At 38.3% G+C, this 13,644-nt stretch overlaps 1 protein-coding gene across 2 annotated transcripts in view; it reads left to right on the top strand.

The window, feature by feature from the left end:
* Positions 1 to 13,644, top strand: part of UPF2 (UPF2 regulator of nonsense mediated mRNA decay) — a 108,744-nt gene that overhangs the window by 85,435 nt on the left and 9,665 nt on the right. For both annotated transcript variants that reach the window (XM_025853513.2, XM_025853514.2), the window contains exons 18-19: positions 297 to 395; positions 6,312 to 6,479. In XM_025853513.2, the coding sequence (XP_025709298.1) occupies positions 297 to 395; positions 6,312 to 6,479 (267 nt within the window). The remainder of the gene's footprint in view (positions 1 to 296; positions 396 to 6,311; positions 6,480 to 13,644) is intronic.

Raw genomic sequence — 13,644 nt, forward strand, 5'->3', positions numbered from 1 at the left:
ATGGCTGAAAATTGGCTTTTGAAATCATTCCACATTCTCATTATTATTTCAGTTATAGCCACTGAAGTTGTGTTTCTTGTGATTATTTGAAAAATATTCCTTTGGAAATTCATTTTGTTTGTTTTCCTAAGTACTTTACTATATTAACACTTTCTTTTTAACATGTAATAATGTTACATACTTTACTCACTCATTCCTTGAGTTATGTTGAACCAAGTTACCAGTACAAAAGACTCTGCCGTCCAAAACATGATGGTTAAAATTTCTGGTCTGGTTTCTTGTTTTGTTTTAATAAGGAGGTAATGATTAAGGGAGGTGGACTTAAGCACGTACCTTGTGTGGAAGATGAGGACTTCATTCAAGCTCTGGATAAAATGATGCTGGAAAATCTTCAGGTATGAACGGTTCCTCTACTCCAGAGTGTCTTCTCACTACAGAACACTGCAGCACCATCCATTCTGGTTGACACCAGGGTCTCCACATCTGAACATTTGCCTCTGCAGCAGCTTTTTCCTGTGTGTACAGCTTGCAGTTGCCAGTACTTCCCGCATCCCAGATCCCGATTTGAACATTTCTTTGAGATACGCTGGGAAAAAATGTAGTAAATATAAGACTTAGAACAGAGTGATTTCATTGTACCGGTCTCTGCCTTTTGTCTCTGAAGTCCTATCTCTGTTTCTAAGACCTTTTTACTTATAGTTTGTTTAGGATTCAAACTTTGCCAACGATAAATATTTGGGGAAATTTAGTATAATTTAAGTTTGATTTAAAATTTGAGTAACTGGAACGCCTGGGTGGCTCAGCCGGTTAAGCGTCTGCCTTTGGCTCAGGTCATGATCCCAGGGTCCTGGGATTGAGCCCCACACCGGGCTTCCTGCTCAGCAGGAAGCCTGCTTTTCCCTCTCTGCCTGTTGCTCCCCCTGCTTGTGCGCTCTCTCTCTCTGACAAATAAATAAAATCTTTAAAAAAGTAAAAATAAAAAAATAAAATTTGAATAACTTGTTTGTAAATATTTAGAGGAATATTGCTCATTTGATGTTTAAAGAAATGTTGTTTAATATATTCTTGACATTAATATACTGGATTTTATAAAAAACTCCATCTTCCCAATTTAGATTATGTTTTTCTGTAATTAGAGGTCACATCCTGTGGACTCTTTACTTCTATCCTCTCTATGGTTATTGTTAAACTTGTTAGTAACTTGAGGAGAGTGCTTCTTTTGAGATAGGGTATGAGGGCCCCATGCTGTAGGCTCATTGGAAAATGGGAAGGGAGGAAGTGAAAATACTAGATACAGACACAAGTGATTCTTGAGTTTTCCTAGAAAGGGGGGAGAAATGGAGAGGTGACTAGAGGTAAAAGAGGAGGGTTGTTTTTATTTTTATTTTTTTTAAAGATTTTGTTTATTTTTTGACAGAGAGAGACACAGCAAGAGAGGGAACACAAGCAGGGGGCAGAGGGAGAGGGAGAAGCAGTCTTCCCGCTGAGCAGGGAGCCCGATGTGGGGCTCCGTCCCAAGACCCTGGGATCATGACCCGAGTCGAAGGCAGACGCTTAGCAAATGAGCCACTCAGGCCTCCCGAAGAGGGTTTTTTTAAGATGAAAGGTATTGTAGTCTTTCTGTGCTGGTGGAGTAATCCTTTAAGGAAGAAATACTGGATTTTACTTTCATGGATGCCACCAAGGCCAAAAACTATGATAAAGTACAAATTTAGTGTCATAGGTATATTATGACCTAATATACCTATGACACTAATATAAACGTATATTAAAGTTTCTTCATATATCTAGAAATATTATGAAGTCTTAAATTCATGTCATTTAGGAGCATAAGTCGTCAAATAAGATAATCATACTCCCTTTAAAGAGACAGATAATAAACAGTTTATTTCTTAAAAAAAAAAAGATTTTAATTTATTCATTTGAGAGACAGACAGAGAGAGAGAGAGCACGAGCAAGGGGGAGAGGCAGAGGGAGAAGCAGACTCCCTGCTGAGCGGGAGCTCGATGTCAGGCTGGATCCCGGGACCTGGAGACCACGACCTGAACTGAAGGCAGACGTTCAACCATCTGAGCCACCCAGGCGCCCCAACAACTTATCTCCTAAAGAGACTTTTCCTGTCTTACATAAGTCAATAGCCATCAACTCTGTTGTTCATTTGTCTGATAAGTATTATTGAGTATGTCTGTGTGCCTAGCACTGTGCAGTGGGCAAAAGTAGTAATAGTAAATAAAGTAGTAAAGTAGTAAATAAAAACAGACCTGGTTCCTGCCCTCAAGAGACTAGTTTTATGGGGAAGGTAGATGTTTAACAACTAAACAAATACATAATTTCAATTTGTGCTTAATGCTAAGGAACTAAAAGAATAGAATGCTATTTTAGAGATAGGATAATCAAAGATCATGAATTTTAGACAAGACAGGCAGAAATGAAGCTAGCCATCTAGGTGAAAAATTGGGAGAATATGGGAACAATGTGTCAGAGGTCCTGAGGCAGAAGAGGATGTGTAATGTTGGAAAAACTAAAAGGAAGCCATTATTACCAGAGCCTAGTTGGTCTGTGGGGAGGGTGGCCCAGTATGAGAATGGATATTTATGATGGGTCTTCTTTGGATGGCACAGTCCTATATGAACCATAGGTTCATATGAAGGTGGTTTAGACTGGGACAAGACGAAAAGCAAGGAGAATGTCAGGTAGACTGATTCAAAGGCTGATAGTCCTAGGGAGAGATGATGATCGTCTGTCTAGAATAGTGGCAGGGCACAGGGAATGAAGTCTGGATTCAAAAGCTGTTTAGGAAGGAGAGTGAACCAGATTTATTTAGCACTTGGTCAGATAGCAGTGGGTCAAGGAGTCAAGGACAGCACAGTTCTTTAGCTTGGGCCACTGGCTAGTTATTTCTGGTTGGAAATAAGGGGAAAGTGAGCAAGAGTTTCACTTGGCTTTGTTAAGTTCGAGAATCCTGTGAAGTGTCAAAATGGAAATGTCAGAGATCAGAAGAGAAACACAAGTGGGGTGGTTGTTAGAGCATACGTAAAGATGTAGCAGTAAATGAGCCATCCACGTATAAAGTTTGGAGAGAGGGGGCGCTTGGGTGGTTCAGTCAGTTAAGCATCCAACTCTTGATCTCAGCTCAGGTCTTGATCTCAGGGTCAAGAGTTCAAGCCCCAAGTTGGACTCCACACTGGGCATGGAACCTACTTTAAAAAAAAAAAAAAAAAGAGTTTGGAGAGAGGAAGAGCACGTTCAAGGTTGAGTCCTGAGGAGCCCCTAACATTTAGAAAGTAGGTAGAAAAGCTGATGGAGTCAAGATAGAGTCTTTTGATACGGTCCAATAATCATTGTTTATTGGGAGTTCTTGAAGAAGCAAGCTGGAAGGATGGGAGGATGTGATGAGAGAGGGCTTGAATTCACATTTATGTGTATGTGTTTAGTGTACTGGAGAAAACTTAATCCTATATCCAGGCACTAATTTTCAAACACCGTCAGATACCCAAAGCAAACAGACATAAGGAGTTTCTTTCTTTGGATAAAGTTGTTACAGGAAGACACAGTAGCATAAAAGATACTGATTCTCCATCAATCAGGTCCTTAGGTTTTGTGTAGTCCTAATTCTGTCCCACCGGAATGGCTGGCAGGGGGCAGGAATGAGGGCTTGGGGTTGGGGGTAGTTGGAGAAGGGCGGGGAGATGGATGCAGAAAGGTGGGTTTTTTTTAAGATTTTATTTATTTGAGAGAGAGAGAAAGGGCTTGTTTTTTTTTAAGATTTAACAATATTATTCTTAAAAGTATCTGTAAGAATAAACAAAATAGGAAACTTCTGGAAAGTGGGGGATGAGAACCTCTACAAGGAAATAAAACATTTTAAACACGCAGTAATAGATTGGCACAGCAGTAAAGAGATTAATGAAATAAGAGAGTCCCAAATAGACCTAAAACGTGGCAATTTAGTAACACTGTAAAGATAATATTGTAAATCAGTTGAGGGAAAATGGATTATTCAGTGAATGGTCAGTAAAAAATAAAGCTGAATTTCTATTTTATTTCCACACCAGAATTGCAAATTTATCAGAAATCTTAAAAATTGTTCAGACTGTTGAGTACTGCATTAGGATTTCATGTTTATCCTTCATACCTTGCTGTCAGGTACCGTTAGTGCCATGTTTCAGTTAAAGCCACAGTTAAGGCCATAAGCCTAGTAAGTGGTATAGTCTGTTCTCAGCCACCTTGCTCTTTGCTTTCCAGCACAGAATGCCATAAGAAATGACAAACCGGGGAGTGGGGGGCATATATATATATATATATATATACACACACACATACACATATATACATATATATGTAATATAAATATAAGATTAAAAAATATATATATATGGTCTATACAATGCAGGGTTAATAGTTGTACTATAACAACAGATCCTGCAAGCCAATGAGAAAAAAATAAATGACCCGAGTTTTTTTTGTTGATTGAAAAAACAAGTGGAATCATGCTAAAGCTCACTGATAATCAAAAGATAGCCTGGGTGGCTCAGTTGGTTAAGTGTCTGCCTTTGGCTCAGGTCATGATCCCAGGGTCCTGGTATCAAGCTTTGTATCAGTAGGTTGGGCTTCCTGCTCAGCTGGGAGTCCGCTTCTCCCTCTCCCTCTGCCTCTCCCCCGGCTTGTGTGCATGATCTCTCTCTCTCTCTCTCAAATAAATAAATAAAATCTTTAAAAAAAAAAAGTCTAGACTATCAGTAGAGGACCAATTATATAAATAAGGGCATAGCCATATAATTAGCTCTGTATATACTCAGCTAGAAAGATGCCCATGGCATGGAATCAAAAAGAAGAAAAACATGTATAGTATAGAACAATATGCAAAGTTACACCTTTTATTTATATGTTTACATTAGTATTTTCAAGAAAAATCTGGAAGAACATGCCCTATTGATACTGGGTTTTGCATCTTGGAGTGGGTGGAAGGGGGGTAGAGGAAGGGGTTGGTGTGGACACACTGTCTGATATATTTTTGTATCTAAATAATTTACAAAGAATATGTTAATTTTGTAATTAGAAAATAGTTAATTTATAAATCAAGAGTGATCTAACCTGATCCTTTCAAATTTTAAGTAAAAAGTTTGTAAATCTTACAAACCTGGGAGAACTTAAGGCAAATTCTAACAAATTAGAACTTAGAAATAATAAAACTTTACACCTTTAGTACCATTTTATTTGATTTGAAATCTCTTGCAAACAGGGAGCCTATATCAAAAAATCATTTAAATTGTAGTAAAGCAATTTCAAAACCTCATGGCCTTTCAGCATTAGCTGCTTAGCTTTGAAGAATCAAGTTCAGCTCTTTCCTCATTTGTGCTCCCTTCAGCAAATACAGAAAATTATGTGCAGTTCCCTAAATGCACCATACTGTTTCATGTCTTTGCTTTTGCACCTCTTCTTCCCCTTCCTAAATTCCCTCCATATCCCCTAGACTGCTCTGCTACCATTTGCTTATAAGAAATCATATGAAACCTTAAAGACATTTTCAAGTATCCCATTTTTATTCAATCTTTTATGAAATCTCAGCATCCACCCATTCCCAACCAGGCCTATATATAGTCCCTCCATCCCCAACACAGGTTATATGTAACTTGGATGAATTGTAATTAATTGATTTCTCTCTCTTAACAAGTTGTGAGCTCTCTGAGGGTAGAGACTGTGTTTTTAGGATGAGTACCTCAAAGCCTAATGCACAGTAAGTCTTCAGTGAAGGTTTGTTTAAATAATTGGTTGATAAGTGCAGTGTCAATGTTAAAAACTTGGGTATTAACAAACATAAAGCTAATCTGAACATTAATAGATTTCATTCATTCTTAAACATTAACTGAGCACCTGTGGGCTGCACAACACTGCTAGAGCACACCAGGGAAAGGGTGTCCAGTGCTGAACCCCACCAGTCTGGTGGAGGATTCTCACAGAGAAGGAGGCACTTGTGACACATGGTAATTGTGAAGGAAGACGTGTGGTGTGGGTATGCATTTCCGGAGCAGGTGAGGTTAGGAGAACTTAACAGCATTGTGTGTTTGGGCTCAGGGGAGGCTGCAGTGATAAACAGGAGCCAGTCACAGAGGTCTGCCAAGCCATATATGTAAGAGCTGCGGGTAGGGGAGGGGCAACTCTGTTTCAGTGACCTCTCAGAGAGATTACTTTGGCTCCAGTGATTGGTGTGTTTTAGGAACTTTGGCACTGAATGAATTGTTCGAAATTTTTATTTACATATATCCATGTGTACTTTGGAATACTTACATTTTTTCATTTCTGTCTTTAAGCAACGAAGTGGCGAATCTGTCAAAGTGCACCAGCTTGATGTTGCTATTCCCTTGCATCTCAAAAGCCAGCTGAGGAAAGGGCCTCCACTCGGTGGTGGGGAGGGAGAAGCAGAGTCTGCAGACACAATGCCGTTTGTCATGTTAACAAGAAAAGGCAATAAACAGCAGGTAAGAAATTGTCCTCTGTGTATTCACAATTGATTGTTAGTTATAACTGTTTTGTAGGTTCTAAGTTATCTTTTGCCTATGAGGGGAAAGAATTGGAAACATTTAAAGTATTCAGCGGTAGAAATAATTTTATTTATTATATGTATGGAAGACACATCTGACTGCTGTTGAATGGATATTTTTTAAAGGAAAGGACATTTAAATTATAAATTCATAAATATTTGTTAGAATATATAAATACCGGGGCGCCTGGGTGGCTCAGTTGGTTAAGCAACTGCCTTCGGCTCAGGTCATGATCCTGGAGTCCCGGGATCGAGTCCCACATCGGGCTCCCTGCTCAGCGGGGAGCCTGCTTCTCCCTCTGACCCTCCTCCCTCTCATGCTCTCTCTCTCTCATTCTCTCTCTGTCAAGTAAATAAATAAAATCTTAAAATAAAATATTAAAAAAAAAAGAATATATAAATACCTTGACTTTCAGGAGGAAGGTTTCATAAGTAAGCTCAGGGTGGGAAAGGAAAGGAGGATGTTGACAGATACAGCTCTAGAAAATTTTCAGTTAAGATTTCTCTTGAAAAATCATTGTTTTCTGACTTCTAATCCTTCTCCATTCTCCTTATACTGCTTCCCCCTTCTTTCCCTTATCTCATAGACAGCCCTCAAAATCATTTCCCTGACTGCTAAGGTGTTACTTCAGGGATTCATAAACTGATTCATACATTCATACATCAAATATTTATTGATTATTGAGCATCTACTATGTGCCAAATACCAAGTACTGAGGCTATGGTGATATATAAGATAAAGTCCCCTGCCCTCGTGAGTTCACATCCTGCCAAGGTTAATAAACGAATGTATGTGCAGAGAGTGCAATGTGCTATGAAGAAAAAAAAGCCCAGCTCTCAGACACAACTCTAGGATATATCACCCATTACCAATTCTATAAAAGTTCTCCCAAATTTTAACATTTCTGAAATCAAGCTGCCTCCTAGCATTGATGGGCTCTTGTGATAATTGGCAGCATTATTTTCTGTTTTAGTGGTGTGTAAAATAATGGAGCTCTTAAAATTAGGGGAACGTTAGATTCTGTGAAATATGGTAGCTACCACCTCTTATTATAGACAAGTCTAATACCTCGCTTCTGTATTTATTTGTATAGTCATGTCCCAGGTAATTTGTTGTTCACTGTCTATGCACTAGGCACTGTCCCAGGTGCAAAATGTACAGCAGTCACCAGAGTCCCTCCGCTGGGGAGGGAGGGTGAGATGAGAGGGGGGCGAGTTTTCATTCCAGTGCTGGGAGGCAGATAGTGGGGAAATACATAAGGTTGGGTTGGGGGAAATGCAGCAAGATAGAGGCAGCAAGGAGAGAGGTCGGGAGCCTGCTGGGCTGAAGGGCATGGTGTGCAGGACGTCCAATGGGATGTCACCTGTGATGGAGGGGATAGAGTGCTCCCTCCCCACCAGGACAGCCGCCAAGAGATGACCCCCAAATACTTGGAGGCTCAGGGTTGTCCAGGATACCATTATTTTGCTGTACTGCAAGGAAATCTCCAGATACAAAAACCATGCACCAATTAGAATCCTGGGAAGGGGGGCCGGGGAAGGCGTCACATCATGTTGTATGTCAGCAGTTAACTGGCTCAGGCTCAGGGTACTGCTGTGTCTTTCAAGCACTGCCTTCATCATTCCTTTCCAGTCCCGGCCTTCCCTTCATCCCGGCCTCTGGGGTTATTGTGCATTTAGGGGAGCTCTCCCTTTGCCCACCCTCAGGCCAGGTTTGAGCTCTGGCAATCCCCACGCTCCCCTGTCCTCCACTCAGTCCCTAGAAAAATGAGAGTTTTTTTTTAATCAAGACCCTAAACTTGGTGTTGAATCAAGATCTTTGCAAAACTGCTCTCCTCAGAGCACCTGAAAGTGCTAGTTCATCCCAGTTCCCAGGATTCTCAAAGCCCAGAGTTTTTGCTTTTCTTTCCTAGGGACTACTTCGTTGTCTGAGTCTCACTGTTCTAGTTCAGTCATTACATATTAGGTCTGCTTCATTCTCTGTTTTCTTTAAAAGCTTTTAGCTCCTCCCACACCTCATACCAGATTTTCTGGGCACAAGAGAGAGTTTTGTTTTGTTTTGTTTTATTGTGAAGGGCAGTACTTGGCGACTTCAGTTAGATATGCGCTAGTTCCCATTCCAGTGCAGCTACTGAACATTTGTATTACTGGCATACTTTTTTCTTATCTTTTTTTTTTTTTTAAGATTTCATTTATTTATTTGAGAGAAAGTATGAGTGGAGTGGGGGGTGGACAGAGGGACAAGCAGACTCCCCACCGAGTGGGGAGCCCCACCACATGGGGCTCAATCTCAGGACCCTGAGATCATGACCTGAGCTGATGTCAGACGCTTAACTGACTGAGCCACCCAGGTGCCCCAAACCATTTTTCTTATCTAAAAGGGGGCTTAGGAATATCTTTCTGTGAAGATCAAATTGCACAAAATTTAAATAATCCATTTTCTTCATTTGTCCCTCTCTTTTGTGAGGCACATGTGAAAATTCATTTTAACTTTGTCAATTCATATACCCCATTTGACCTTTTTAGGGCATGCAGGCATAAATTAAACCATAGCCTACCCTAAGAAACTTCTGAACTTTGAAAAATAAATTCATTTTAGCAGTCCTAAATTCTAAGTTGTATCGATCAAGGTAAAACTTAAGTGTTTATTTTTTAGAAGGAGTGTTTTTGGTTTAAAGTAGATAGATTATATACTGTATAACTTTATACAAAATGAGGAGTGGAAATCCTTATTTCTTAAAATGTGAAATTTTAATTTTTGAGGAAACATTTTTATTGAACTTTACTAAAAATATATTAGCAAGCATGAAACGAGAGCTCAGAGTACTTGGTTATTAAGTAAATTTTCAACTCAAACTTTATTTGGAATTTTGGAGAATGTTCAATTTTAAGAACATTATTTGAAGAAACATCACTGGTACTTTTGGTCTGAAAAAGAAGGTTATTTTGTTCTGATTTTTATTTCTTTATTTAACTTTTGGGTGTTGGCCCTTCTGGTGCAACGGTTTTTCTAGAAATGTGAAATGTTTTGCCTTATAGGAATCTTTAGTTCTTAAGTGAATGATCTTTTTGTGCACCAGATTTGTGCTCAGAAATAACTTTCTTCTGTAGTCATTAGGAAAATAAAAGTTTGTACCAATGAAATGAGTAGTTGAAAAGAAAAGAGCGTAATGCTAGTCATAATTTATTTTTCTAGATTTAAATATTTATGAGTTAGAATAATGAATTGAAATAAAATGTTTTGATCATTAAAACAGAAGTTTCAATAGAACCGTTATATAATGTTCTAAAGAGCTTTTTTGATTTCTCTAAACGTACAGTGTATTTATTATAGCTTAATACTCGTAAACAACCCATTTTTTTGCAGTTAATTATAAGGAGTCATCATTTGTTTTATATGTCTTTTGACTGGAGCAATTGATACTTGGGATTGTGTGTGTGTGTGTGTGTGTGTGTGTGTGTGTGTGTGTATTTCAATTTCAACTACAGTTATGAAATAGCTTTAAAATACCTAAAATACCTAAATCACCTTTATTGCAATTATTGTATTCCAGAAAATCTAGTTTGAGTGACTTCAATCTTTTTGTCATCTAATTTGCTATAAAGTAGTAACTCTTTTTTAAAAATGTTTTGGCAGCTTTACACAAAGGCACTTGGTGAGGGTGGCATCAGGAAATTGGTCTCTTGTGCTCTCTGTATTTATTACTGTCTCTTTTATATCCTTTTTTAAAAAAGATTTTATTTATTTGAGATAGAGAGAGAGCATGAGCCGGGGGGGCAGAGGGAGAGGGAGCAGCAGGCTCCCCGCTGAGCAGGGAGCTCGATGCTGGACTCGATCCCAGGACCCTGGGATCCCAGCCCGAGCCAGAGGCAGATGCTTAACTGACTGAGCCACCCAGGCACCGTCTTTCATATCCCTTTTAAGCCCTTGAGAACATTTTCTTTTGTAAAACTTGTCTCACGTCAGTCTTATAAATGAATAGAAACCTGTATTTTTCACATTTTTGATCAAATCATTATGAAATAATGTTTTATACTGTTTCATTAGTGTGGTAAGTACCGTCATTATTAGTCTTTTCAGTGCTGAATTATGAAGGACAGTTCAAATGTTTTTATCAGAAACCCAGTAAGGGGAAAAAAACGGTCACCCTGTTTTCTCTGAGTGTGTTAATGTGGTAACAGAGAAGCATCTTAGAATTGCAACTTGTGATTTTATGGGGATCAGGAAATTGTCTGCCTTTCTTATTGGGCTGCTTTGCCTTGAGTATTTTGTGAAACAGTAGTAGGTCACTCTTTATGCGTTTGCATATATTTATACATGTTTAGAACCAGTTTGTAAAGCTATTGAGGAAAAGCAGCTAGCTGAATAAGTAAGAGCGGTGTAATATTGGAGTCTGTAATTTACCTTGAGAAATCAGATCTTGACCTCTCTTACCCTTACCATCTCAAATAAGGCATCTTATTTGATACTAGAACAGAGAGTGACTTAAAATTTAGCTGTGATTCTTGAAACCTAGTAGGTATTTTGTATTTCACTGAAGACAGTACTCAACATTGCCCATATTTCTTACTAACAATACAAATAAGAAAGAAATGGTGGTAATAACAGTAACAGCTAAAACATACTGAATTCCTACTATATTTCAGACATTGTTCTTTTATGTGTAATTATATCTTTAAAACTAATGTATTAATTTATATAGCTCTGTCTTTATTGATTTATACTGGCAGACTAAATTTTATTTAGAGTATTTGTAGCTCTGATATATCTGCTAACGAGATTTCACAGTTGTTCTGTTAAGGGAAGATTGGAAAATTGCTTCAAGTCATCATTCTGGAAATTGTTCTCATTGTTGTGGTCTTTCTAGAATTTGACATCTCTGTCTCTGTTGTCATAATTTGGCCCACCTCTGTTTGCAGTGTCTGGGTTGTTGTTTTGTTTTGGGGTTTTTTTTGTTTTTGTTTTTGTTTACTTTATTTTTTAAGGTTTTATTTATTTGAGAGAGAGAGAGAGCAAGTGAGAGAGAGAACACGAGCAGGGGAGAGAGACGAGCAGACTACTCGCTGAGCAGGGAGCCCGATGTGGGACTCGATCCCAGGACCCTGGGATCTTGACCTGAGCCAAAGGCAGACGGTTAACCAACTGAGCCACCCAGGCGCCCCTTCAGTGTCCATTTTAATTCAGCTTTTCTCTACCAATAGTTTATAGCACCTAGATTTAGAGATGTAGGTGCACAGAATTTGTAATTGTGGATGAAGGAGAAATGGACCGTCATCAGATCATATATAGTAAAATTTAGAAATAAACAGTCTATAACTAGCAGTTTTTAAAGGAGATGTGAAGAGGATGTGGAACTGCTTTTTCTTTTAATTGAAGTGTAGTTGACAAGAGGAAGTACTTTTTAAAAGGCTATGTTCAGGGTCATAAAAACAAGGAAGGGTAATCCCACTGCTTGTGGAGAGATTTTTGCAAAACAAAACAAAACAAAAACCAGCTATTCACTTTTGCTTTTATCAACAAGGAAGCTTTCAACCTGGAAGGTTAAGTTGAAGATTGGGTAAAATTAGATACTGTCGAAAGGGATAATTTATCTACTTTAATTGAGTCCCAGTCTTTAGTTAAAAAAATTATATCCTCAAAGACTGAAATAACTTTTATATGTAATTATAAAGCAGTTGTCGTTAAACTTAGAAAAAGTCTTTCAGAATGAGGCAGTAGTCAAAAGATTCATAGTAGGCAAGTAATTTCCTTGTTCAAAGAGCAAGGGAGAAGTACATTCTGAAAACTGTACAATCTGGTAAACTTATATCAACTTCTAGCATAATTCTAGATTGAATTTTAAAACAGATGATTTTAGTGATGAGGAAAATGAAAATTAAAACCAAAGTGAAAATAACACTATGTACTCACTAGAATGGCTAAAATTAAAAAGATTGGCCATCCCAAGTGTTGGCAAGGGTGTGGAGGAACCAGAACTCTTGTACACGGCTAGTGGAACGTAAAATGGTGCAAATACTTTGGAAAATATTTTTGTAGTTTTCTTGAAAAGTAAAACACACCACAGGGTGCCTGGCTGTCTCACTTGGTAAAGCATGTGACTCTTGATTTCGGGGTCATGAGTTCAAGCCCCACTTTGGGTATAGAGCTTACTTTAAAAAAATAAAATCATTAAAAAAATTAAAAAGAATAAAAAATAAAATACACCAGCTATTCCCAGCTTTTCATTACTAGCATTTTGCATTTAAGAGAAATGGAGACCTATGTCCACACAGACGTTTGTAAATGTATTTGTAATAATCTAAAATAGAAACCCCAAGTGCTATCAACAAGTGAGCAGATAAGCAAATTACAGTACATTCATACAAAGAAACACTGCTCTACGATAAAAAGGTACAAACTCTTCATGCATACAGTAACATGGATGCATCTCAGAATCACTGTGGGAATTAAGCTGGACAAAATAAAATACGTGTTGTATGATTCAACTTATATAAAATTTTAGAAAGTTCAGACTGATCAGTAGTGACAAATCAAGTTAGCAGTTGCCTGGGGGTGGGGTAGAGGAAAAGATGGGTTACAGAGGGATGGAGGAGCGTTTGGAGGTAATAGACATGTTCATTATCTTGATTGCAGTGAGGGTTTCTTGATTGTATGTGTATGTGGTTTTTTCTTTAAAAGATGGTTTTAAACTCAAAATAGAAAGGGGTGGTTGCAAGGAGTCAGTCCTTGACTACTAGGAGCACATTAAATCAAACTAACCTCACTGGGGAGAATGGTGAGGTTGGTGAAGTCTGTTAGGCCGGTAGCCAAATGGACTACCCTAAACATATTTTTATTTTGATATAGGAGATATTTGGTTATCTACTGTGATAAAAATGGAGTTAGTTGGGCTTGTAGATGTTTCACAGCCACACTTAGTATTTTTCACCTTAGTGTATCTGAGCTGGTGCATTTAGTGTTCTGGGTATTACATTTTAAGAGGAATATTGACTGACTAACGTGCATCATATAAAAGCGAATACCAAAAGAGAGGACATCTGAGATAATATGAAGAATGAGATTGTCAAATCAGATTCAGATGAATTAGAGACTTACATAGTAT

The sequence above is a fragment of the Callorhinus ursinus genome, unplaced genomic scaffold (assembly GCF_003265705.2).
Source record: "Callorhinus ursinus isolate GAN/ISIS: 27379988/994484 unplaced genomic scaffold, GSC_fseal_2.0 scaffold36, whole genome shotgun sequence".
NCBI lineage: Eukaryota > Metazoa > Chordata > Mammalia > Carnivora > Otariidae > Callorhinus > Callorhinus ursinus.